This window comes from Puma concolor, chromosome B4, assembly GCF_028749965.1.
Source record: "Puma concolor isolate L17-30 chromosome B4, mPumCon1.1.hap2, whole genome shotgun sequence".
In the NCBI taxonomy this organism is placed as follows: domain Eukaryota; kingdom Metazoa; phylum Chordata; class Mammalia; order Carnivora; family Felidae; genus Puma; species Puma concolor.
Genome location: NC_141673.1, coordinates 450,172 through 476,058, shown reverse-complemented (window position 1 = coordinate 476,058; position 25,887 = coordinate 450,172). Strand labels below are relative to the sequence as shown.

Below are 25,887 nucleotides of genomic sequence, written 5' to 3'. Positions count from 1 at the left end.
TTCAGACAAGATGGAACCCTGAGACACGTGAGCACCTGGGTCCAGCCGGATCTGAGGCGGGACCAGCAGCATGCCCTCATTTTGGAGCCACCGAATCCCCTTTCGGCTGCGCGGTATTCCTGGAGCACCAGGGCTCCCTCAGGGCAGCCCGTCTATGCCATTTACTGCTGTGTTCCCAGGGCCCAGGGGACCCTGTGTTACGCACACGCTTGTGTGCTGATGCTCCGGGGCGGTGCATCTCGTTGCTGCCGCCCTGCGTGCAACATGGGGGCCGGGAGCAACATGCTTCCTCCACCCCCAGAATCCTGGACCACCCCCTCCGTGAGGCATTGGCAGGGGGCACTACTCAGCCTTACTTTTGTCCTAAGTCATCCTGGGGCTGTTCTCGGGGCCAAGGAGCCGACCCTGGGGGACACAGGGCCCTCTCTCCCAGAGTCACCCAGTGTCTGGTGGGGTCTGCACACAGCAGTGACTTACTACCTGTATGCTGGCTGGACCCCCTCCTTAGAAAAGAGGATCATAGGTCCCTGACCTATCAGGGGCCCAGACAGTAGCCCCTGCCAGGCCCACGAGTGCCCCCCCAGGCCCAAGCAGGCTCAGCCCAAGGAAGGCAGGCAGGGGCATCCTGGCCACCAGATGGCGCCTGATCCACACTCCCCTGCCTGGAACCAATCCTTCCAGGATCACTTACTGGCCGTGGCGCCCAGCCCCTTCCTGTGCCCCAGGCCGCATCTCTCAGCCCTGGGGCAGCGGGGAGGGCAGGGCCTGGACTCAGCTCAACTCTCCCCTGCCCCCCGCCCCCCACCAGAAAGCACACGCTGGCCTGAGGGGAGACCCTCGGGCCAGTGTCCACAGGAGGAATGGGAGTGGAGAAGCAGGGACTGCAAATCTGCTGCAGCCACAGGAGGAACCCAGCCACGCAGCAGAGTGAAAAAGACAGGTGTATTTGATTTACAATGAACAAGATTTACAAAAGGGGGTAGGGGTCAGGGTGGTCCCGGTGGAGCTGCTGCCAGACCCCTCCGACCTGGGCAGGGCCTCCAGCACGGCCCAGTCTTCTGGGTCCCCTCTGGCCACCTGGGCCTCGACGTCTGACGTCCAGCTTGACCTTTGAGGTGGGGCCCAGGGCACGGAGTCCACCCGGAGTGCCAGCGCCCCGCAGGGCAGGCCACGTGAGGTCAGGAAGGCTTCGTACCGTTGTTCTCCTCCAGTCCCGGCGGGGCAGACAGACACAGTCTGGGCGCGAGGCCCCGCGGGCCACAGGCAAGCAGACCCCACCCGAAGAGGCCAAACCCAGGAGTCTGAGGTGGCTGCTGGTGTTCAGACAGGGGGAGCTGAGGCCCCACTGCCCCCAGCGACCTGGCGCGGTGCCAGGGGCGTAAGGCACATTTGCGAATCGCGCGGGAGATGTGACACAGACAACACCTGATGCTGGTTCTGCGGGAGCTGGCGCTGGAGGGCGCACGGCACTATTGCTCAGGAGATAGATGCTACAGACGCGGAGGTAGGGGCTCCCCCGCTGCACCCACACGCGGATGCCCGGGGCTCTTCCCCTGCTGGTGAAGGGTAAGGGCCTTACCGCTCGGCCTCGTTTCTCAGGGGCTGCCCGACGCCTGACACGGAGCATCACGCACCTGTGCCCAGAGTCAGTGGTGGCAGAGGCCAGAGGTCAGAGATCTGTGACTTTGTTCTCCAGCGCAGCCGCGATCTGCTGGAGGCGGAAAGCCAGCTGCATCTTCTGGGCGGCAGGGTCCTCCTCCAGGGCGTTGATGATCTGCAGGTGGGCCGCGTCAGACCACACGCCAGGGAAGGGGGCTGCCTGGGTGCCGGCCCCCACCCCTGGCAGGACACCCCTCACCTCGTCATAGTACTTCTGCGTGTACTGGTACAGCTGGTGCAGGGCCACGAGGGTGTTCAGCGAGTCTGTGTGTGCCTGGGGGGTTGGGGGGGGGTGTCGGAGAGGGGCTGTGTGACCCCGCAGGTAGGAGGCTGTCCCCGGTGGAGGAAAGGGCCGACGTGTAGCACCCCAAGCACACACACATGTAGGAGGGTTACAGGTACGTGGGATGGCCGCAGACAGACATACGCTCTCACCCACAGACACACAGCAGTCAGGCCAGGTCAGCACGGCTCGCAAACCCCTTTCCTCGGGGCACACCCGGCCCCACCCTGCTTCTCCCTCCTGCAAGGGCAGTCTCCAGCGCCACTCAGCAGGGGGCTTTGGGGGAGGGGTGGGGTGCTCGGCCTGGATACGGTCAGTTGGCGCGCACACACCCTGCATCACCTTCTCTTACCCGAGAAATCTCCGCCAAGTGTGTGTTCATGTCCTGGTCGCTGACCTGCACCATCTGCCTGATCCCCTTGTAATAACTGCGGGAGAGCGGGCGTATGGTCAGGGAAGGGGTGGGGCAGCGGGTCCCAGTCACAGGCCGGAACCACCCCCAGGGGCCCCACTGGGTGGGGTCAAGGGTGGGTGCCCAGGGTCTAGCTGGGGGGACGGGAGCACTCACTCCTCCACCATCTTCTTGTAGGTGGAGATCTCCTTGGCGTAGAGAAGCTTGTTGCTGGGAGAGTCCTGTGGGGGGTCGGAGCCAAGAGATGCCTGAGTCGTGACAGAGCCGAGCTCGCCCCCACCCAGGACACCCACGGAACAGAGAACTGGAGGTGTGGTGTGTGGGGGACAGAGGCCCAACAGGGGAGGAGCGTCCAGTGCTTTGGGTACCCACGCGAGGGGAAGGCGGGGAGGGCCCAGGCTCTGCCCCAGCAGCCCCCCGCCCCTCCAGGGCAGCACGGGGGCGCAGACTGGTCCACGTTGACCTCCAGAGCCCACAGGCCGTGACCCAGGCCCCCTACCTCCCACAGCCCCAGTTACCGTTCACTTGCCTTTCTCATGAGTTCGGGCCCCAAATGTACAAACCAACACCCCAAACTTCCCGGCACATCCCAAACGGACCTCGTCACCCGCATCACACCATGGCTTCCCCGGGCCACCCCCCACCCCCCACTACTCGACCCGGACCCTACAGAACTCCAGGGCCACGACCTAAATCTCCCCACCCCCGAAACTGCCCTCAGGGTCCACTCACGCGGCTCAGCTTGTGCTCTGTGCGTGTGCAGGCGTCCATGAAGGTCTGAGCGATGACTGACAGGGAAGCGTCCACCACCTCATGAACATGCACGTCAAAGATGAAATGGGGGTTCTTGAGAATGTTCACCCAGAACCGCAGTGGTAGACTGAGGCAGAGCAACAGGGAGTGAGGGGCTGCCGAGACCCTGGAGCAGGGCAGGCAGCAGCAGGGTGGAGGAGCCCCCACCTGTTGGTCTTCCAGATGTGGATGGTGTCCTCATCCTTAATGTCATGTTTCTCGGCCTGCTCGTCCAGAAAGTCGAAGAAATACTTAACAGCGGGCGGCACCGCATGCCCAGGTGCCAGAACGCTCTGGAAGAAGTTGTCCACAAACTGCTGCAGCGTGCCCTGCGGGGTTGGGGCAGTGTGTGTGTGGGGGGGGACTCAGCAGGGAGTGGGCGCTGGACTGTGTGACCGCCCCCCCACGTTGCTCCGCCCACCGGCCCCGCCCCCGGTGTGGCCATCCACACGTTGCCCCGCCCTGGCAGCGCCCACCTTGACAGAGAGCAGGCGGGTCAAGTATATCTCGGTGATGGCCTTGGTGCGTTCCTTCTCCTTCACGCTGCCCCGCTTGGACTTGCCCTCGTCCACCTCCTCCGCTGGCCGCACCAGGTGCCACACACGGTTCTCCTCCTCCAGGAGGGCATGGCCTGTGGGGAGGTGGCACTGAAGGCCAAGACTGGAGCTCAGTAGCCCCCCGCCCCTCCAGGGCAGCACGGGGTCGGGGGGTGGGGGGGCAGACTGGTCCACGTTGACCTCCAGAGCCCACAAGAGCACAGGCAAAAGGAAGGGACTCACGCTCTCCGGGTAGATCCGGCTGGCTGTCCTCAGGCTGTTGGGAGACTCCCACCGTGGACAGAATGAGAGTGGCTCCATCCCGGACCTGGGGCATGCAGTCATGAGAGCGGGCCCCTGGCTCCCCACCGAGGCTGGGGATGCGGCCCTCCCCCTGCCCAGCCGCCAGCACTCACGTTGTAGTGCATCAGGGTGTTGACCCGCTTCCACCGGCCCTCCCGCTGAGAGGTCAGGTCCAGGTCTGACAGGATCTGGGCTGTGGACCCAGGACGCCACTCTGGGAGGACACAGCCCAGCTCCTGGAACCCAGCCACACCCCACCCGGCTCCCTCTTGCTGTCCCTCCACCCCACCTGCCCACCCAGGGTCCCCAGGGCAGGACCCCGCCCCAGGGCACAGAGCTGGGTACACGAGGACCTTGCTCACCGAGGACCACGCTGTCAGCCTTAGGCCAACGAGAGCAAGGCTGCGTACGGTACACCTGATCGATGATCTTCTCCTTGACCTGGGAGATGGTGTCACAGTTGAGGACCTTTACCGGGACAGCATCGGCGCCTTCGTCCTGAACGATCACGCTCACCGTCTGCCGGGGGACGTGGGGTGAAGAGCCAGTGTGGGGGGCCTCTCTTTTGCCCACCGGTGTGGGAACAGCCTCGGGCACCCCCGTGGTCACACCCTCAGGTGCCCCTAGAGCGGCCTGACCTGGCCTTTCCTCACAAGCCCTGGCTCAGCAGGACAGAGAGCATCACTAGCCACGCGCCACCTCTCGTGTGCACATAGGCTCACCACCAGGCACACCTGGACGCCCCACACAGGGCTGCAGGGGACCCAGGTGCCCGGGAGGCAGGTGACTCGGGACACTCGGAGCCTCTCTGCAGGGACACCTTTGGGGCCCAATACCCACGGAGGGTGCACAACCCCCACCCCTGAACTCAGGTGGGCCCGTGCGAGTCTGTGAATGGCATCCAGCGTCTGCTCCTGAGGCGGCCCAGGCCCCCCAGCCGCAGTGCTCACCAGGGGTGCATACTCCACATCATCCCCCAGCAGCCCCGTATCGTTGAGGGTGTATTTGGCCTTCTTCTGCACAGCGTCCACTGGCCCCTTCTCCACCTGATGCTTGATGGCCTTGAAAAGCTTATATAGGGGCTCGCCGGCACTGTCCTGGAGAGCAAAGGGCAGCTCAGCCACGGGTGAGACTGGAGATGCCCCCTGGGCAGGTGGATGTTTGGGGGGAGGTCGGGGAGAGCACCCCCTCACTCCTGCCCCGACCCTGGCCAGGCCGCTTAAACCCACCTTGAGGTACTGGTATAGGCAGATAGACATCCAATTGGACAGCATCCTTTCCACCACCGTCTCGGACCTGAAGGTACAAAGAGATGTTTCCTGAGGGTTCCCTTACTGCCCCAGGGCCCAGCCGGCTCCTCCAGGCACCCACACACCCCTATCCAGGCCCTGGGTCCCTGACAGAAAGCCAGGGACGCCACCCCTGCCGTCCCTCCGCTCTCCCTACCTGCACTGGCTACATCTGCTGACAAACTGGATACTGGACTCAGCCGGTGCCACCCCACAACCCTCCACCTCCACCTCCCACCTGGCGCTCCCCCCCCCCCCACACCTGCGCAGCATTGGCTTGGGGTTCTTGGCCACCAGGTACTGGCCCACCTCCCGCCTCTCCCCCCCACACACCTGCGCAGCATCAGCTTGGGGTTCTTGGCCACCACGTACTGCTCCATGAGCTCCAGGAACAGTGTGCGCATGATGTCCGTGTAGTACTCCAGCTTCCCGTGCAGCGCCACCGTCAGCAGGGACGCGAAATAGACCTTGGCGCGGGCTGAGAACTCCCGCTGGCTCTCCAGGGTGTGGATGAACTGCGAGGGCCACCAGCCAGAGACCGCCTGAGCACTTTGGCCCCGGCACCCGCCAGCAGCCGAGGCTCCGGCTGTCCCCCTCTCCTCCCCCCCCCGACCCTGCCCTGCAGCCCTGGCCCCACTCACAGTGACCAGGAAGGACTTGCTGTTTAGCAGGTTGGAGAACTGGTAGAGGGCCTGCTCCACCACTGGGCGCCGTGACTCCGGGATGTCCAGCCTGCCTGTGATCATCACGTCCTTGTCGCCGTCCTTGGAGGGCAGGAAGAAGACGCGGTCGGTGTAGGTCTTGTAGTCCAGCACGGGGATGCCCGCCTCATGCACGTCGTTGGTCTGGTCCTCCATCTCGATCATCAGGTCTGGGGGCGGGGGGGGGGCACGGTGAGGCGTCCCGGCCACGAGCCGCGGGCCACCCTGCCCACCTCCGCCTCTCCGGATGCAGCCTCTTCCAAGGCCATCCTCCCTGGCCTTCCAGCCCCCAAGAGGTCTCGGCAGCGGGCTCCCAGGGCAGCCCGAGGATCCCGCCGCCCCTAGCAGGCAGCCCTACCTGTGAACTCCTTCTTACAACGGTCCCGCACGCTCTCCTCCAGGCCCTCCAGCTGGGACTTGATCTTCTCGTACTCGCGCTCTGCCTGTTGGCTCTTCCTCCTGGGGACACAGGGAGGTTCCTGGGACCTGGTGGCCCTGAGCCTGTGTGTCGTGTTGGGTGTGTGGCCAGAGGGGCAGAGGCAGGAGTGGGCGGGGCTCACCAGTAGCAGTAGACGGACACGACGATGACGGCCACCATGGGCACGATGACCAGCGGCAGGATGAGGTTGAGTGGCACATCACTCACCCTCGTGTCATACTCCACACGGCCCAACACCCACTCTCGGGAGCCAAACTTCACCTGTATTGTGGACAGGTGTGGCTTCGCAAGGACCCGCGGCTGCCCAGCCTGCCCTCCTGCCCTCCCTCCGTCCCCACCCCTGGCCCAGCCCGGCACCCGGCCAACCCGCACGCACGATGAACTCAGGCAGGTTGTGTGTCGTGTCTCGCTTCTGCCGCCGCTTGGGCGGGGGCTGCACCTCAGGGGGCTCGCAGTACAGGTCCGTCTCGGTCAGCGTCTTCATGATGCAGCGCTCAGCGCCCACGAAGGCCTCGGCCTCGTGAAGCGTCATCGCCTTGTTCAGATTAGTGCCCTGGGGGTTGGTGGGGGGGCAGAGGTCACAGTCACCGGGAGGGCGTCAGGGCTGTGGAGTTGGGGCCCCCTCCCCCGCCGACCCCGGGCTGTGGCCAGTCCTCACCCGGGCATGGATGAGCTTGTTGACCTGCTTCTTGACGCCCCCTGTGAAGTTCTCAAAGGTGGGGTCGGCCACGTACTCAAAGGCACCGGCCTCGGTCCTGAGCAAGGCGCGGTGCCCGTCCATCTGGATGAGCGCCGTGAGATTGTAGGCCTCGGGCTCCTCGGGGACCGCCGGCGACAGGAAGACCACTTTGGAGTCGTTGTGGAACATGTACTCCGTGCCCACAACCTGCAGGCCGAGGCCGGGCCGTCAGGCCACGTGGCACAGGCCCCATCCCTACCCTGCACTTCCCAGGGGCCCACGTCAGAGCCGAGTCCCCAGCCAGTACCGGGACTGACCGTCGTGGGCTGCAGAGGTCCGGCCTCCCGCCTCCGCCGCCAGGACTGCAAGGGCTCAGCGATGACCACCATGGCGAATCTCTGGATCAGGCTGAAGCCTTGCCCCGTGACGTTGATGCTACGGCCACCGCTGGGGACGGGAGGTGGGCAGTGCCTGAGTGGGCACAGCTCGGCGAGCCAGCTCTGGAGGGGGTGCCCTGCAAAGCTGTGCCCCCAGCAGCTCCCCCTCTCCTCTGGGGGGAGGGCAGGGCCCAGAGTCCCTGGACCCAGTGTGCAGTCGGTTACGGGTGCAGGTCTGTGTGAACGAGTGTTTGCTGCGAGGTTGAGCTCAGAGCACATGACCATGGGCACCGCCGCTGCCTGTCAGGAGCGGGGCGGGGTGGGGGGCCGTGGGGCCTGCCCCTCTGGGTTTCTAGGAGGAAGCTGATCTGGGGGCACCCAGACCAGCCCTAAGACATCCTCCGAAGCCTAAGTGGCGGAGAAAGCCTGGGAAGTAGCTGAAAGGGGTGTGGTGTGGTGTGTGTGTTGGGGGGGGGTCCCATGGCTGGCGGTGGAAGCGGGGGGGCACCATGACCCCTTAGGGAGGAGGGAGGGAGGCCACACCTGACGAAGCTTCGCAGCGGTTCAAAGGCCCGTAGCACTGGATTCTCGCGGTAGGTGAAGACAACACCAGGGCTGGGCACACGGGAGCCCCCGTAGTAAATCTCTAGGGGCAGCTCCCCCAGAGCTGCCTGCGGGCCAGTGACGCACTGCAGCTGGGCCCCAAACTGTGTCCTGGGGGTGGAAATTGCTAATCAGTGAACCCGGCTCCAGGACCAACCCCAGCCCCAGGCCAGTGGGGCAACGGGTCAGGCTGGCTCCATGGCCCTCTCCAGGGCAGACGCCAGGTCACAGCCAGAGAGCCCCAACCCCACCCCCAGGACCAGGGCAGACCACAGATTCACCAGCCTGCAGGTGACACCCACACTTTACAAGGGACGTCATTGAGGGTCACCCGCACGTCTTCCTCAGAGCCTGTGTCTAGGTGGGTGCCATTGATGGTCAGCGTGGTGCCGCCTGCCTGTGGCCCCTGCTTTGGTTCCACACTGAGGGGCTGGGGCTGCTACAAGAGTGACAGGTGCATTCGGGTCAGGGTTGGGGCGGTGGAGACCTGACTGTGCGTCAACTGTTGTCAGAGCTCTGCCCCACCCCGTGTCAACACGCAGCCCCCGACGGTCCAGAGGTCAGCAGCAACAGCCACGTCCCACTCACGTCTGTCCCAGACTGCAAGACCCACGCAGGTCCCGGGGCCAGGCGTTACCTGGTAGGTGAACAGGACGTGGGGCGGCGAATGACCAAGCTTCCCATTGACATCCACGACGACACCGGCCGTGATGGGCGTCTTTGCAGCGTCGATAGTGCACACGATCCTGGGAGAGTAACAGACGAGGTGGGACACTCTCGAGCCCCTCCCCACACGTCCGTGGCCGTGCAAGTCCCGTCCTCCTCCTCATCCACCTGGTCGCCTGGCCCCCCAGGCCAGGGCAGCACAGGCTTCAGGTCGTCCACTCACCGGGTGGACACAGAGTAGCGCTCTGGCTGAAAGACGCAGTTCTGCTCGGCCACGGTGATCCTCTTGACGTCATCCGCTCTGACCCCCAAATTGGACCCAAGGATAGTGATGCGAATGCCCCCGCCCAGCGGGCCCGTTTCAGGATGGATCTGGAATCGGCAGAGCCCAGCTTGACCCGGCAGCGGGGCCAGGCTGGCGTGCGCGGGGGCCGGGGCCAGGCTGGAGCTCCCCCCTCACCCCCTCCCCCGCAGGCACAAGGGCTCACCCTGGTGATGACGGGCGGCGGGCACTCGGAGGTGGCGTTGCTGCACAGAGCCTCGTACACGCACCTGCTCTGCCCGCCACACCACACACACTTGTACACGGGGTCGGCGGCCAGGCACAGGCTGCAGTCGCTCCGGCCAAAGGAACAGTTGTAGAGAGTGACTGTGGGGACAGCAGCCGGTGGTCAGGGGGCTGCCCTGCCCCCCTAGCCCCTCTAGCCCCAGCTGCCCGCTCCCTACCCTGGAGTTTGCTATCCACGTTCTTGCCGTAGGACTTGACGTACAGGTGCAGGGGCAGCGTCTCATTGGCATCATGGGACAGCTGGGGGAACACGCAGGGACAGGCTGCACTCCCTGAGCCCACCCAAACCCAAGGGTGACCACGAGGGCCCGTGTGGTCCCCTCACGGCCGAGAGGCAGCAGGAAGCTGGAGCCTCAGAGATACAAAGGGTCACTCTGATTGCACGGCGTCGGCAGGGACAGAGACACTCTAAGGCCACACACGAATGGCTGGCCACCCCCTGTGCACCCCCCACCCCCAGGGCCCTTCCTTGGAATCCAGCAGCCGGGCCCGCCTGGGGAGCCGCACCTTTGGTGTCCGAAAGAAGAAGGTCCCTGGTTCCTGTGTGCTCACCGGCTCCTCAAACTTGAGCAGGTCACTACCCACGTACAGAGAGGAACCCTGCAAGGCAGTCTGGTCAGGAACCCCAGACGGACCCCCCCCCCCGCCCTGCCCGCCCCTCCCTGAGCCCAGTGTTCATAGTGCTGGTGCCCTCTCTGTGCCCCACAACCAGCAGCTGGGTGCTCCCTGCCCCACTGAGCCCTCGGCTGCTCCCTACCACGGCCCTGCTCCCTTCTCACCAAGTGACACCCCAGCTCCCCAGCCACTCGGCACCTGAAACTCAAACCTCGCTGTCTCCTGCTCCTGCCTATGTTTCCAAGGCCCACAGGAACGTACCCCCACCCTACTTGACCTCTCCGCCTTCTGTCCCCAAATATACGTAGAGTGCCTCCCTCACTGGCTGGGTCCTGAGCCAGGGGAGGCTCGAATGCAGACCAGGCACTTTGACTTTGGTTTTGCAGGAAACGGGCTCTGAAGAAGCCCCGCAGACACTCTACCAGCCCCCATGGCCCCTGAAGGGCCCCCAGGCCAGCACCCCACAAGCCCCCCTCCACCTTCACTGTGTCCAGGTTCTTGCCCTGGAAGGTCACATCCGTCTCGTGGTTCATGGGGATGACCAGCGGGCTGGGGTTCAGGAACTGGGGGCAGCTGTCCTCCTGGAGAGAACAGGGCTGGTCAGGTGCTGCCTGGCTGCGGCTGGGCCACCCAGCTCCCACGAGGTGCTCACAGCGCCTCACCATGTGGGCGGGGACGATGCCAGCCTCGGGGTTGGGGGAGGCCTCCCGACACTCGTGGTAGCGCAGATCCCACTGGCAGGTCCAGCGGTTGCTTGAGCAGGAGATACACCTGGGGGAGAGGGTGGTGAGGGATGCGGGGCCCCCAGCAGAGGCAGGGCAGGCACACGGGGCCAGTGAGACACTCACGGCAGGTTCTCGGCCAGGCTCATGGCCTCCCGGCAGTCATAGAAGGGATACAGGTGAGAGGTGAGGAAGATGCTGCCGCGTCTGAAGAGCAGTTGGATGTTTACAGCCACGTGGTCTGTGGATGGCACCCGAGGACGGCATCAGGCAGGGGCCTCAGAGCTCTGGGCCCGGCTGGCACGGTGGGGGCGCGGCGGCCCAGCCAGAAACAGAGGCCGAGGGAGGAGATCCCAGCCTGTGAGCTGGGGCGGGGGGCCTTGCAGGGGCTGCCCCACTGACGTCGTTTGGGCTCAGCCAGGCCTGCCAGCGTTATCGGATCTCGGCTCCTGGGCCAGCTCCTGGGGCTGGGTCCAAGTTGCTCCCCAGGGGCCTGTGCTGCTGAACCCTCTCTCTGTCCCAACAGGCACTGAGGGCCAGGTTCCCGGCCGACGTCTGGGTCCCTGACATGTCACCGTGTGGCCCCCGCCTTCACTAGCAAGCCATCCTCCGCTGGCCCACACTCAGAGCCCTGCAGCGGGGAGTGGGGGCCGACAGTGCGTGGTCCCCGCGCACACGGCTCAGGAAGCCCAGAATCAGAACTGCAAGCCTCCCTCTCCATCCTGCACCCCTGGGACTGCAGGCCCCCGTGACCCCACGGCACGCAGAAGGGAGAGTGAAGTGCCCACTCTAGTCACCGGACGGGGGCCTCACCTTGGCCAGGCGGCGTGCCAGGAATGCTACTCGGGGAGTTGCATATGATGGCGTCGCCTTCCACACGGGCCGGGTGTGGTGGTGAGTCACCAAAGAGACACAGCAGTTCGTCGTCCTCACTCAGGGCTGGGAGGGGGCTGACAGACAGCTGCACCTGGGGAAAGGACGTGGGCTCACACCAGGACCCCTCCGCCCGCCCAGCCTTGGGGCACCACGGCCCTGTCCTCAGGCGGGAGTACGGTAATACCAGGCTGGCTCTTCATGTTGTCCCCAAGAGCCCCCAGGCCAGTGGAAGCCCCACCTCTGCCCAACACCTACCCCCTATCCCACCCCTACCACGTACCTCGCCCTGGGCCCGGCGGCTCATGTTCTGTGGCTGAGCCCCAGTGATGGCTACGCAGGACTCGTCACGGCTCCACAGCCAGTGGCCGTGCTCCTCAGCCCGTGGGCACTCGGCCCTCCTGGTGCATCTACAGGGACGGGGGGGGGGGGGGGCTCAGTCCTGGCACCAGCCAGCCACACCCCATGCCCCCAGCGCAGGGCTGAGACTCCTGGTCTCCCGGGCACTCACCGGCCCTCGACGACACACCAGCCGCAGTAGGGGTCCTGGGAGCTGTGGCACTGTGTGCAGGTCGTGTAGCTCAGACACTCCTGCACGGGAAGCCGGAACACCTGGGCCAGCAGGGCAGTGAGGGGGACTACTGCAGTCACAGGTGACCGGCCAGCAGCCACAAGCACCTGTCTCTTGGGCCCTGGACTTTCCTGGGACCACAGGCTTGATCCCACCCTTATCTTTGAGCCTAAAAGCCTGATACTAACTCAAGGCTCACCGACAAGCGTCCAGGAACAGCTGCCCTCCAGACTCTGAATGACCCTGTCCAGTGGCTACAGCTGGCCCAGGTGATGCAGAGTCCAGGAAACCAGGGGGATCCAAGCTATGGAGCCTCCCTATGCCAGTTCAGGCCCTTTAACTCCGCACCCCGAGAGAGGCACCTGGCCAACCTCGGTGCTCCCGAAGGGCTCTTCTTATACTGCGGGCCCGGCCCATGTCCCCTGCCGCCCAAGCTCACAGGGCTGCACGGGGTCCCTTGCCACCCTGCCCACCCTTGGAGGAGGCCCACTCAGAGCACCAACTTGTCCCTTCCATCAGAATGGGGCCAGGGCAGGGCCGCAGACAGGGAAGGCACCGGAGAGACACGGGATCAGGATGCTGCCAGGAGCCCTTCCCGCCCCCCTCCGCACCTCCCTTCACACCGCCTGTCCCAAGGGCCCGGACCAGCAAGGGCCCTTCCCTAGGGGCTCCACAGGCCCACCTTGTCCTGGGTCAGAGCGTAAAGACTGGCCAGGTCTGCAGACAGCACCAGGTCCCGCTGGATCCTCTTATTGATCTCCACGAGGATGGAGCCGTACTCCGCGGAGCTGCCGTCCGGGGCAAGGTACACCTGTGGGCACGAGGGCAGGTGCATGAAGATGGGGGGCCGTGTGCAGACGGCCCCCGCCAGAAGCTGCCCTACCCCAGCCCCAGGCCCCACCTTGAGGACCCGGCCATCTGAGGTGCCCAGGAAGGCAACAGTGTGGCCGTTCTCCGCGGTCACCATCACGGCTGTCAGGTTCAGGCCTCCACGCTGCAGCACGGCTGTGGCTGTGAGTCCATCTCTGCTGCCCAGCGGGTAAGGCAGGTGCTCAGAGCCACACGGGAAGCTCTCACTGGCGCCCTGTGGACCACAGCGTCAGCGCTGGGCACAGACCCCCTCGCGCTGGAGGCCTCTCCCTGCGAGGGCTCCCAGCACATGTGCCCTACCCCCCCCCCCCCCCCCAGGAACAAGCGCCATGCCAGCAGGGACGTGTCACTGCCTCACGCCCCTGACACCCAGCACGGGCCTGGCAGGGGACGGAGCGAGTGATCAGACACGTGGAAGAAAAAGGCGGCACCCGACCAGAGCGACGCCTCGCACCCTCACGAGCTGGCGGGACACGAACACACCGACAAGCCCCACATACCAGCCCGTGGCCTCCACACTGGATCTCGCCGTGGAAGGGCTTGTAGAAGGTGTCACGGCCCGCCTCCCGGGTGCCCGTGTAGCAGGCGTTGCGGCTGGCCTCCATCTTGGCGTGCACCTCGTCCAGGGGGAACAGGCAGAGGCCCGCACGGGGTCCCCCGCCGCTCCGGCCGTCCCTGCTGAAGACCGCGTACAGCACTCTGCCGGCGCTCGGCACACCCACGGAGGCCGCCAAGCAGGTGCCGAAGGCCGGGGCCTGGGGGTCGGCGGGGTCAAGGCACCGCAGGTCTGTCTCCAGGTAGGAGTAGTAGAAGGGGTCTTGCTTGCACATGCGCGCCAGCAGCGTGCGGTTGCGGGGCGGGTGCTTGTCCTGCTGGTTGAAGACGAAGAAAACGTAGAGGCCGTCCTCGAAGGCGGCCACGAACTGCTGCGTGTTGGTGGACAGGTAGCCGGCCTTGTAGGTGGCGTGGTCCGTGTAGGCCTCGAAGGCCTCCCTGCCCTCGGTCCGGTCCAGCAGGCGGGTGCTCACGATGATGCCGTTGTCATGGGGCCCGTTGCCCTTGCCCACGAACAGGACCCTCTCGCCACCGGGGCTCGTGGCACTCACCAGCCCCACCGTGGCCACGCTCTCGTCGTTGCTGGCCACGAAGGACTTCTCGCCGCTACCATCCTCGTAGAAGAGACGCACAGAGATGTTGCTCAGAGCACGCAGGGCGCAGATGCCCTTGAAGAGGCTGCCGCACTCGATGAGGCGCTTCCCGGGAGGGTCGAGCAGCAGCAGCTGGTTGACGTTGTCGGTCAGCACGGCCTCGTGGCACTGGCTCGCCTCGATGGGGGGCGTACACTTCTTGTTGTCCAGGGCCGGGCCTGTGGCCGCCTGCTGCTCCAGCTGGAGTCTGGCACTCAGCTGGTAGAGCGCGTTCACCGCCCCCACGTACACCACGCCCGAGGCCTCGTCCACAACCAGGTGGTTCAGCTCCGTCTCGCTTCGGAAGAAGTCCAGCTTCCGGGGCCGCAGGCCCGCACTTGTGCCCACAAGGCCCAGGAGGGCCAGGGCCCAGAGCTGCAGAGACATCGCCCCCGGCACCCTGTGGGAAGAGACAAGGGTCAGGGGAGCCCCAGCCCGGAGGATCCACCTGCGCACAGGAAGCCCCCGCTTCACGGGCCCCTCCAGACCCCGCCCGAATAAGCGGAACACAGGCCAGAGAGAGTCAGGGCTGTGTAGCATACCCCGAGAGCGCCCGGTCGCTTCTCTGCCTTCCGTGTGTCTGGGCAGGCACGCCCGCCCGCCTCCTCTCAAAGGAGACGGTCTCCCGGACAGTCTCAAGAGTGTCCCCTATAACACAAACTAACAAGGAGGGTCTAGCCACCAGCACTGTGTGCTACGGGCAGGGTGAGGCAGCCCCTGCACGACTGTGCCCCGACCTCCACCTCCAGGTTCTCAAAGCACCCCCTCCAGGAAGTCTCTCAGGCCCTCACGCACGTGCCCTCCCCCAACCCGAGGACCCCAGAGCTCCAGGCCACGAGCCCTGCCAAGTGCTGCACACGGGCATCTGACAGCAAATAAGGAGAAAAGGAGCTGGAACCAGCTGTGATCAATGAAGGCACACACTTTTTTTTAAGTTTATTGTTTTTTCAGTCATCTCTACACCCAGCGTGAGGCTCAAATACACACAGACCGAGTCGCACGGTCTTCCAAATGAGCCAGCCTGGCACACGCTTATCCGCATTTGCCCACCCCGGCCTCCCCACCCACCTCCTCTCCAGAACCAGCAGAGGCACCAGCCACACTCCACCCACCCTGCCCATGCCCTCCCGGGGACAGACACACTCAGAGACCCTGGGACGAGTTTCCAGACACCACCAGCTCTCCGAGGTGGGGACACTCGGAGGTGGCAGTGGGGTGTGTGCTGCCCTCACGGCCAGGGCAGGCCGAGTCGGTGCGCAGGTGTCTCTGAGCACGTTCCTGCACGTACACAGGCCTGTGCCCCCGTCCACGTGTAGAAGTGTCCCCAGATTAGGGGACCTAGAACGCACATGGTTCTCCCTCCCCACCTCAGGGACACAGGGATCTCGGGGAAACTCAAGCCCCTCTGCCTCTAGGCCTCTTCCATGTTGGGAGAGTCCCATATGCCCCACCCTGGAGACCCTGCTCTACCCTGGTCCGAATCCCCTGTACCACCCTCTGCCGGCTCCCTCACAAACTGCCCTCTCTGGATGCATGCTGGAGCCCTTGGCCTCGAATCCACTGGAACCTTCCCTGAGGGCACCTGTGCCTGGCATGACATTTAGAGCAGTCCTGCCCATGCCACATGCGTTGAGTGGAGCCAGACCCAGATGGCGGAAGGCAATGAGGGGCCCAGGCCCCCCGTCTCCCAGACGCCCATACAGCCTACTCCTGCTGTCTGGTGTCCCAGACACCGTACCGCCTACCCCTGCATGAGGGGCCCAGTCTACCCCTGCACAGGCAAAGGTGGCTGCTCTTACACAACACACACCTGGATATGCTGGTACTCCTCTGAGAAACAATGACTTTTCCAACACCCTGACTTGCCCTGTGTCCTGTCCATCTCTTCCAAGAAGGCAGAAAGGGATCTGCTCTGGTCCTTGGCCAGGGGAGACATGGCTCTGGAGCACTGACTTTGCGCAAAGCTGTGCTTACTAGAATAAGTTGGCTTTTTCGCATGGAACCCGTGATTCTTCCATCAAGCTAACTTCCTTCTCTGCTTGGGCCACTAGGAAAACCCTGACCAGGCTGTGGCTGCTCTCCATCCCCCCTGCAACCCTCTGTTCTGAGTAACCGCAGCCTTCCTCAAACGTCTTGAGGAAGTAAAACCAAGAAGCAACCGACTGACAAAACCGTCTCTCCCTCAGAATCACTGCAAGGCTTGGGAAAACACCACCTCTCTGGGGCAGTCACTGCCTCTGAGAACCCCCACCTAGTACTGGCAAGGGAAGTTCTCGCCTGGCCCCTGGCGACCCCAGATGCCCTCCTCACCAGCCACCGGAAGAGAAAACACCCACAGGTGAGCTGGAGGGGGTCCACAGGGGGAGACTGCAGGGACTTAGGAACCGGCCCCTGGTTGCTGGGGGCAGAAGGCTGGGTAGTACCAGGGAGAGGTGAAGGTGGTCCAGGGCAGGGCTGTAGAAGAGCCAGGGTGACCCCTGATAAGGGTAGCTAGATTGGGGAGACTTTAGTCAGTTAGGATGTCACAAGCCCCTGAGGTCATCCCACTGAATGGCAGGGGGTCCCCCCCATCACAGACTCCTCTCTGGTCTCAGCTGCCCATCTGTGGGGAGAGGAGATCAGGGTTTGGGAGATGCCCCGGACTCTGAGACCACACAGACCCAGGCGCACCAAGAGGCCCTGAACGCTTGGGCACCAGCTGGCATGGTCACTGCCGCTGGTCCCTCCCTCCCTCCCTCCCTCCCCGGGAAGGAAAGGGCCTGAGCTGGAGGACCCGCCCCCTCGCCCCTCCCCCGCCCCCACGCTTATGGCCCAGTCTGGGCTCAAAGTCCACTCAGTGGCGCCGGCTAGGGCGCGGGCCAGGGTGAGGGCCAGGGCCAGGGCGAGGGTGAGGGCGAGTGCAGACTTCCTAGCCCCTCAGTCTCATTGCCAGGCTGGCCCTCCCCCACCTGGCTCCCCGCTCACCCGGAGTCCCGGAGTCCCGGAGCCGCCGCCGCTGCGACCCCAGCCCCCTGGCCCCGCTTGGCTCCCACCCGCCGCCTGGCCTGCCGGAGCCCGGAATGAATGGAATGTTCCCGGGGCCCAGGGAGGGACTGCGGGCGGGCGGGGGTGGGGCGTGGGGGCGGGCCCGGAGCCCAGGCCACCCTGGCAGCAGTCCGGATGGATCGCCCCACGTGGACCCAAGGAGCCCAGGGCCCCTCTACTGGTCTGGACCAGGGCTTGAACACTTAGCTGACCAAGTGGGGGAGCTCTGGGGCACCCCTGTTGTAAAAAAGCTTGACTCAAACCCCAGCCCCTCCCTCAGCCCTGCTAACTCACAGCCTTGGGGGGACCCAAGAGGCAGAGGGGTCACAGTGCACAAAAAGAATGCTCCGGTCTCTCTCCGGTTCACATCCATTTGACTAGTTCATTAGGGCAGGAGCCCAGCCCTGCCCTCTGCCCCAGGGCCCTGCCAGGTCTGGGACACCGTACCTGCTCAGTAGCACTGTGAGTCACCAAGGAGAGCTGGGCCAGACCCAGGCTCCCTGCCCCAGGACCCCTCTGGGTGGTGGGCAAAGTGAGGCTTAAATCCCAGGGCTGCAAACTTACCCCCCACCCATACCAAGCCCAGGTCACCTGGGGTGGTAGGAGGGACTTGGGTCACACTCCAGAGGCCGCAGCTCCCCTCCACTTCCTGGCCAAACAAAGCCTCAGGTGACCTGCCAGGCCAGGTCCCGGAGCAAAGGGTGACCCACCCGACCAGGGAGCTCAGGCCACTGTTGAGGAGGCGCCAGGCACAGCCAGCAAAGCTTCCTGTGGCTAGTGTTCCTGGAATGGGCGCTTCCTGTTTTGCAGAGAGCCCCAGGACCCCTGGCTCACCGGGGCTGCCGGGGATTTCCTCAAGGGCATCAGACGGCCTCCTTCCTGGCTAGGGTCCAGAGGTGCACTTCCAAAAAGTTGCACAAACTCCGGCCTGTTGTTGGCCCAGAAAATGTCTGGACGGGCACTCCTCCCCCAAGCCCAAATTCCCAGCCTTAGTGTTCAGAACCCAGCCCCCTGCCAGTCTCACTGAAGAGCCCACCCTCCCAAGGAAAGCTTGATCTCAGAGAACTGGGGCGGGGGGTGGGGGTGGGGGGTATGTGTGCTGGCAGTGGCCCCCACGGGCAGGACACTTGGGTCTGCGCAGATGTGTGCACACTGGGCTCAGCCAGACCGGGGCCTCAAGGTCACCCCCCCACATCCCGCCCCGTGGTCAGTAGAAAGTGCGTCTAACCCCATTGCCTTCCCCAGGTGGGGCCCAGCCCCCACTCACCGAGGCTCCCGTAGTCCAGCTCAGTGTCTGCTCTGGGCCAGCATCAAGATTCTCTAGGAAGCAAAGGAGCAACAGTGGTCTCACCACAAGCCTGGCCCGGCTGCACCAGTTTCCTCTGCTCCGTGTCTGGGGGGCGGGGAGCGGCTCAAGGGGTCCCATCTGGCCCTTGCTATCCTGGCGCAGGAGACCCCCAACCTTCTCTGCTTCCTCCACCCTGCTCCCAGCACACCCGGCCCTCAGATGCCAGCCTCCAGGCCCCCAGTGCATAAACACCCATTTGGTCGTCCGAGAATACAAGCCTGACACATCCCTCTCTCTGTTCAAAAGAAGCCGGGGAAAACAGGGGCAGGGAACAGCTTTCTGTCGTTATAAGTCTGTCGGTATCATCTGCCTTTTTTTTTTTTTTTTTTTTTTGCCTTTTTAAAACTAGGTACGTATATTACCTTGATTAAAATATAAATTACTTTCTGAAAAATGAGCATACCCACTTACTACGAATTAGTAGAATACAAATTCTACTGACTAGCTGTGTGACTTTGGTCAATTACTTCCCTTTGCCTCGTTTCCTCACCTGTAAAATGGAGTCACAGTGAACTCCCCCGGGAGTTTGTAAGGGCCAAATGATTCATTCATGAAAACCCTGGGCAGACCAGTTACACTGTAGCAGTGCTACTGCCTCCTACCACCTTGGATAAATAGCTACGTGTGTCCACGGGGGAGACATGCTCAAGGATACTTCTCAGCATGGTTGATTACCAAGAAAATGTGGCAACCACCCAGCATCCAACCAGAGGACCCCCAAAAAACAACCATGCCGACGCACATGGGTGGTCCATGCTGAATCCCACGGAGCCCAGACAGGACAGTGATGGCTGTGGCACAGGACTCCAGGTGCCTTCATGGGTGTGTATACGGGTGTGGGGTTAACTGCTGAGTTCTAGAAGCCTTCGTTCAAACTGAAAATAGGGGCACCTGGGTGGCTCTGTCGGTCAAGCATCCAACTCTTGGTTTCAACTCAGATCATGATCTCCTGGTTCGTGGGACTGAGCCCCATATCAGGCTCCTCACTGACAGCACAGAGCCTGCTTGGGATTCTCTCCCTCTCTCTCTCAAAATAAATAAATAAACTTAAAAAAGAAACCTGAAAACAGTAGTAAGGCCTGGGGGCAGGAAGGAGGGAATTGGGATAGCAAAGTAACTTCCTTTGCCAATTTTTGAAAAATTTTTACAAGAATATATTTGCATATCGTCTAAATAAAAAGAGGTATGTACCTAATAATAATGAGTGCCGCCCCCCAGCTCACCCCCCGCAGTTCCACTCTACCTTAGGATATGGCTTTCTGGGTCAACCGTCTCTCCTGGCCAATCCCCGCCGCGCGCCCCCCCCCCCCCCCCCATCCAAGGTTCAGCCACTCCTGCTTGGCCCTTTGGCTCCCAAACTGGCTGCCCCCCTCCCCCAGCACTGTGCTTTCAGCACCTGCTCCATAAGGACCAGCCCCTCCCCCCCCCCCCCCCCCCCATCTACCTGCATCCTGGAGGGCAAGACCCAGGGCGGGACCTACGGCAGGCCCATGGGGAACTGGCAGGGGCAAGGAGGGCCAGGGCTGCAGGCGCTTGGGCAGAGGGTCCCCCAGCCCCTGGCTGAGGGGCTCGGGGCTCTGGGCACAGGGATGAGGGATGTCCTTTTGCCACAGGCCTTAAAGGCAGCCTTTGTGTAAGGAGCAAAGGCCACTCCACAGACCAATGTAGGGGCCAAACCACAGGGCGTCAGCACCATGCAGTCTCATGAGAAAACTGGGGCGAGCCTGGACCGGAGGCCGTGGTCGGCACAGGTGCAAACCACACTGGGGCCCACAGCACACAGACTGCAGTTCATGCCGACCTGCCACCTTGAAGGGACAGCATGCCAGCCTCCAGGTGCCCCATGCCTGTTCCCTCCCCTAGCACGGTGTGCCCTGGAGTCCCCGGCCCCCAGGCAGGGTGTGTGTGCATGTGTGTGTGTGTGTGTGTCTGTCTGTGTGCTGCAGGCAAAGCCAAGGGAGGCTGGTCTCTTCCAAGGGACACCTTCTTCCTGGGCCCACACAGGCACACAACCCCCTCCAGAGACCTGTCCCGAGTGACCCACTGATGATGCTGGGTCTCCTCTCACACCGGCCCAGAGGCAACCCAGTGACTTCTCCCCCCAACATCCGGCTCCTCCAGCCAAAACTTCTTGCACAATGAAACCTGGACCCCTCGCCTTCCTCAGACACCCGGGCCTGGGGCCCATCCTAACTCGAGGTCAGCTCTCTCGACTACCCAATCCTGCTCCAGTCTCTTCCATCCTTCTTCCAGCCACTCTTCTTGTCCATCCTTCCCCCAAAGCCTCCTGCTCTCAGGAGGGAGCACCCACGGGCCACTGAGGCTGTGGCCAGCCCTCCACCACAGTCACACACGCCAAACACTGCTGCACAGAGGGGCCTCAAGGGCAGAACTCTGGAGCCAGACTTTTGGGTTCAAACCCCGGCTCTGTCGATTTCCGCTTAGGTTGTGTGGGTTGTTCACAAAGCCACACGGTGCCTCAGTGTCCCCATGTGGAATGGGAGTAATAACAGCATCGATCTCCGTGAGCTGCCACGAAGTGTAACCATGTTCACGTGTGGAAATCCTCACGTGTGTGTGTACAGCGAAGGGGGTTGAGGTCACCCTGTCCCTGCTCTGCTGTCCCACACCCCACCCAGAAAACTCCTACCCCTCCCTCAGAGTCTTGAGACACCCACCCTGACCCTGCAGGTCACTCACTCATCCCTAAGGTCTATGGGTCTCCATTGATGGGCCTTCCCTGAGCAAATCTGAGCACAGGAGCTGGCCAGGTAGGCACCTGTGGGCCTGAGCCCAGGGAACCGGGCAGGCGGAGGCATCCCAGAGTGGCGGGCTGAAAACACAGATGCCCTGCAGGGGCAGGAGACAGGCGCTGCCCAGGGAGCCCCACCTGTCCTCCACACCTCGGCCTGAGCGGGAAGCAGTGGTCCCCTCCCAGATGGGTCCCTGTGCTGTCTGTCTTCAGGCTCCAGCTTCCTCTAACCCAGGGCCACCAGGCCCCCGGCAGGGACAGAAATGCACCCCCACCGAGGAAGGGCAGAGGCCTGGCTCCAGACTAGGCCCGGGAGCTGGGGCCTCTCTGGCCCTTCCCCTCCCCCCCCCCCCCACCCGAGGGAAGCCTCTGCCTGGGGTATGCGCCAGAGGTGGGGGTTCTTTCCAGGTCGCTATTCTCTAGTAAATACAGACTGAGAGATCTCTTAATGCTAAAATCAAACCAATAACAAGCATCCGGGCCTGTGAAGTGGGGTCCAGCGTGGGGGCTGTCTTCGGCCAGGCCAGCTAGCCTGTAGTTCAGGAAGAGAACCCGGATGGGGCTGGGAAGGGACAAGGGGGCAGAAGAGGTGCCCAGGGACCAAGACGAGGACTAAGGTGCAGGCAGACACAGAAAAAGGGATGATTCGGGGGAAGGCGCAGGGCCAGGTGGGGACAGACGCGGCTCACCCCACCCCAGCGACCGTGAGCGGAGGCCCCTGGCAGCCCCCCCCACCTTGGGCGGGGAGCCAGCCTCCAGGCGGCCAGGCGCCACGTGAGAAGCCAGGGAGTCGCCCCTCCCCCGCCGGGCAGCTGGCAGCCAGGGGACCGGGCCTCAACTCTCCCGACGAAAATGCAAATCTGCAATTAGCCGGGAGCGTTAAACAAATCAGAGGAAACAAAACAGGCCGAAACGCCGGCAAATCGCCGGCAAATCCGAGCCTCGGCTGTTTTCAAAACAAGCGCGAGGGAGGGGCGCGATTGGGGGGGGGAGGGGGGCGCTCCTGCCCGGGAGGGGTCGGTTCCCCTCGGTCCCGCGCGCCCAGCCCCCCCCCCCCCCCGCCTTGGTGACCCGGGTCAGAGTTCCGCTGGGGGGGTGGGGGCCGCCCCGGCCGCGTTCCCGCGGGACCCAGCCGGGTGCAGAGAGCGGAGGGCGCGGGGCGGGTACCCGGGGACGCGGCGGAGGACGAGCCGGGCCCCGGTGCCGGCCAGGGGCGACCTCGGCGCCGCCCCCCCGCCCCACGCGCCTCACCGGGGACCCTAAGGCGCGCCGGCGGGTCGGAGCCCGACCTCCAGTAACAATGACAGCGGCGGCGGTCACGTGGGCACAGGGAACCGTCGCCACCGAGCGCTCACCTGGCGCCAGGCTCGGCCCCGCGCTCGACTGCCCATTACCTGCCTTAGTCCTCCGGGCCCAGCGGGTCGGTCCCAGGGCTCGGCCACCCCTTTCGCTGCCGGCCGGCCACGCACCACCTGGGCCCCAGCGGCAGCTGGCATGACCCCGACCCCGCCGAAGGCTGAGCTCTCCCAACACAAGCACCTAGGGCAGGGGTGGGGCGGGGCGGGGCCCTAGGGACAGATTGACGTCGCAGCCTGAGACTTGCGTCAGCGCCACCAGAGCCTCCCACAGGACCCCTGCTCCCCCAGGTCCCTCCCACCTGCCTAGACTGTGGGACCAGGTTGCCCAAACCCGGCCTCGGCCTCGTTGGGGGAACTAGTTAGCATCCTGAAGTCTGGACTCTGGGTCCCTGCATGAAGTCAGCCCGGGCTGGTGGCAGTGAGCAGTCACAGGCCCCAAACTCAATCTGAGGAGAGTGTGCCCAGGGAAACCCCAGCCCCTTGTGACCCTACGGTGCTCCCCCGCAAGCCTCCCACTCAAGCTTCTGATGCTGTGTCCACCTGAGTGCACGCAAGTCTTCTCTCAGCAACTCCGCCTGAGACCTGAGGTCACTGTCACCAGGGTATCTGCATCTAGCCCTCGCCCTCAGGTGCCTCATGAGCTGGTCCAACCAAGCCCGGGAGTGTGTGCTCCAGCCCCTCCCTGTCTGCCTCTTGTGGGTGCCCACGTACACCAGGGTCCACATGCTACTGGCAATCGGGCCACTGTTCCGTCCCACTCATTGCCTAACCCTGGGGGGCGCCTGGGGGGCTCAGTCGGCTAAGCTGAGTTGGACTCTTGATTTCGGCTCCTGTCACGATCTCACAGTTCTGAGTTTGAGCCCCATATCGGGCTCTGTGCTGACAGCATGGAGCCTGCATGGGATTCTCTCTCTCTCTGCCTCTCAAAAGAAAGAAAGGAAAGAAAAAAAAAGAAAAGAAAGAAAGAAAGAAAGAAAGAAAGAAAGAAAGAAAGAAAGAAAGAAAGGAAGGAAGAAAGAAAAAGGAAGGAAGGAAGAAAGAAAAAGGAAGGAAGGAAGGAAGGAAGGAAGGAAGGAAGGAAGGAAGGAAGGAAGGAAGGGAAAGAAATGGCTGAGAACACAGGAAAATAAATTATCCTGCAGGGACCCTGCCTGCAGGCAGTGGCCTCCTGGGACAGAGGTAGGATTTGTTAGGTTCTGATGCTGGCCACCCGCTGCCCCCACCGCTGCTGTAAGACCTGTCCCTTCCACCCTAACCACCCCTCCTGGGTCCTATCCACCACTGTGTCACACCAGGACGTGCTTGAGCCCCACACAGGTCTCCTCACTCTGGCCTCACCCCCAGGTTCCTCCTCTGCACAGCAGTTCTGCATCAGAACGCTCCACAGCTCAACACCCTCCACTCACATCCCTGTGCTCCCGGGAAACCCCAACCTGGGCCCACTGGCCTGTCCCATCTGCTCAGCCCAAAGCCCCTGACAGCTTCCTGTGTGCCGGGGACCCAGGAATGAGTCGGCACAGTGGCCTCAGTCAATACTTAAATAGATGACAAGGATGGGCCTGGCCCTTAGGTCCTGAGATAACCTCCCCAGTGGGTAGCCTATGGTCTAATTGAGGGAGACGACGCGGGGGTGAGAGATGGGCAGGGGCCAGCTGAGGGTGCAGGGCCTCCAGCCACCACCCAGGTAAGAGCAGTTCAGACAGCTGCGGAAGGGCCCCTGTAGCTGAGTCCCCGAGCCCCCACATCCAAGCTAGGAGAGGCTAAGGGCAGTCCTGTGGGCACTTGGGCCTCAGTGGCAGGCGTGAACCACTGGTTCTCATGTTTGGCCTCCCTGCACACCAGCACTTCCCTGCCTGCCTGCCTCACCATCTCCCCTCTGCAGGCTCACCTCACAGCTGACTGGATGCTGCAGGCCACGACAGCCTGAGGCTCACGGCAGCTGCACATGGCCCAGGACCAGCCCCCACCCAGAGCCCCCTTCCTGGGCCGCCGTGCAGGAGGCGGGAGTGGGCGTGGGGGGCGGACGGGTGAGGGCCTGAGCAAGTGAGGAGCAAGCAAGGCCTATAATCTCCCCATCAGTCTGTCAGCGCCTCGGCGGTCACCCCAGCCCCGCCTCCTCTATCACTACGGAACCCCACAATTAGCCTGGGGCACTGTGCCAAGCCGGCAAACCAGCCACTGCTCACACACGTGACCACACATGTGCAGGCACACACGTCTGTGATGCCAGCAGGGGTCCTTCCCCAACACCCACACAGCATCCCCAGGACAAAGAGCCCGTGGGAAGTTCCCCAGACCTGGGCTCTTGGGCTGTGAGAGGCTGTGTGTGGGAAGGGTCTTGGGCAGGCCCAGCACTGGCTTAGCCCAGGATGCCCAGAGGGGCCAAGAGGGCTGGCAGAGCTGGGCAGGCCTAGAGCTGGCCTCCAGGGTGGGACCATGTGCAGGAAAGGTGAGGGCAGCCCCATACACAGAAAGGGCTAGAATCCACATGCGGCCCAGAGCCCCGACCTCTTACTGGCCTTCAAACCCACCGCTTTATAGCTGGGCCCCCATACCACCCAGGTCACCCCCATGCTGTCCAACTGCCCCCTCGCAGCCTCTGAACCACACAAGTGCCACAGGCTCCCTTGCACCAGACCTCTGCCCAGCATACTTCCTCCCAGCAGGGAGAACACCCTCTTCCCCTGTCACCCATGCTGCCTGCTATGGCCTTTCAGGACCCCAGAACTGCCTCAGCTTGGGGCTGGTATGCCAGGAGGGGAGCCAGTACACCCCCCAGTAAGGCCTAGGGTCTACATAGGTGGCATGCTGGCTCAGGGGACACAGGCCAGAGGAGAAGGCCAACACCCCTGCCCAGCTGCTCTGTTGACACAGGTGGCCTCCTGAAAGACCGACATCAACCCTGATTCTCTTTCTTGCTTTTCCTGAGGAGGGGCCGGGGGTTTGGTCCCTGCACCAGAAAGTGATGTGTCCAGGGCCACGCTGATGGCAGAGCTAAGGCCAGAACCCAGGCTGCACCCAAAAGGCTTCCCTCTCCTTCCCCACAGCACTCGGGCCAGGACCCGCCTAGCACAAGGATGGGGAACTGGTGGGCATCATGTCATCTGAGGACAAGGATGTGGGCACTGAGCCAGGCCCTGTGCCCAGATGTCCCCGATCCCAGCCCAGGGTGAGACCCTCCTGTGCCCAGCACACTGACATACCAGGCACTCAGGTGGACTAGCCCCCAGCCACAGCGGGAGGCAGCAGTGAGTGATCCA

The 25,887-nt window shown here is 63.5% G+C and overlaps 1 protein-coding gene across 5 annotated transcripts in view; it reads right to left on the bottom strand.

Moving 5' to 3' along the window:
* Positions 1-922: 922 nt before the first annotated feature.
* The window catches only part of PLXNB2 (plexin B2), a 28,807-nt gene continuing 3,842 nt past the window's right edge, over positions 923-25,887 (bottom strand). Inside the window, exons 1-37 of one of the 5 annotated variants that reach the window (XM_086711915.1) lie at positions 22,664-22,812; positions 18,437-18,489; positions 13,459-14,545; positions 12,990-13,172; positions 12,771-12,899; positions 12,029-12,129; positions 11,801-11,927; positions 11,458-11,611; positions 10,771-10,885; positions 10,585-10,693; positions 10,402-10,503; positions 9,815-9,907; positions 9,466-9,547; positions 9,228-9,388; positions 8,963-9,111; positions 8,711-8,819; positions 8,376-8,512; positions 8,014-8,184; positions 7,411-7,540; positions 7,073-7,300; positions 6,791-6,967; positions 6,536-6,675; positions 6,334-6,434; positions 5,916-6,145; positions 5,608-5,789; positions 5,215-5,281; positions 4,936-5,082; positions 4,348-4,504; positions 4,099-4,199; positions 3,926-4,010; positions 3,623-3,777; positions 3,315-3,475; positions 3,087-3,234; positions 2,511-2,575; positions 2,295-2,370; positions 1,859-1,933; positions 923-1,774 (exon numbers count right to left, since the gene is read on the bottom strand). In XM_086711915.1, coding sequence (XP_086568041.1) covers positions 1,670-1,774; positions 1,859-1,933; positions 2,295-2,370; positions 2,511-2,575; positions 3,087-3,234; positions 3,315-3,475; positions 3,623-3,777; positions 3,926-4,010; positions 4,099-4,199; positions 4,348-4,504; positions 4,936-5,082; positions 5,215-5,281; positions 5,608-5,789; positions 5,916-6,145; positions 6,334-6,434; positions 6,536-6,675; positions 6,791-6,967; positions 7,073-7,300; positions 7,411-7,540; positions 8,014-8,184; positions 8,376-8,512; positions 8,711-8,819; positions 8,963-9,111; positions 9,228-9,388; positions 9,466-9,547; positions 9,815-9,907; positions 10,402-10,503; positions 10,585-10,693; positions 10,771-10,885; positions 11,458-11,611; positions 11,801-11,927; positions 12,029-12,129; positions 12,771-12,899; positions 12,990-13,172; positions 13,459-14,532 — 5,526 coding nt within the window. In that variant the 5' untranslated portion in view covers positions 14,533-14,545; positions 18,437-18,489; positions 22,664-22,812 and the 3' untranslated portion in view covers positions 923-1,669. Of the gene's footprint in view, positions 1,775-1,858; positions 1,934-2,294; positions 2,371-2,510; positions 2,576-3,086; positions 3,235-3,314; positions 3,476-3,622; positions 3,778-3,925; positions 4,011-4,098; positions 4,200-4,347; positions 4,505-4,935; positions 5,083-5,214; positions 5,282-5,607; positions 5,790-5,915; positions 6,146-6,333; positions 6,435-6,535; positions 6,676-6,790; positions 6,968-7,072; positions 7,301-7,410; positions 7,541-8,013; positions 8,185-8,375; positions 8,513-8,710; positions 8,820-8,962; positions 9,112-9,227; positions 9,389-9,465; positions 9,548-9,814; positions 9,908-10,401; positions 10,504-10,584; positions 10,694-10,770; positions 10,886-11,457; positions 11,612-11,800; positions 11,928-12,028; positions 12,130-12,770; positions 12,900-12,989; positions 13,173-13,458; positions 14,546-17,879; positions 17,955-18,436; positions 18,490-22,663; positions 22,813-25,887 lie in introns of those variants that run through there. The other 4 variants (XM_086711916.1, XM_086711914.1, XM_086711917.1 and 1 more) reach the window with 4 other exon arrangements.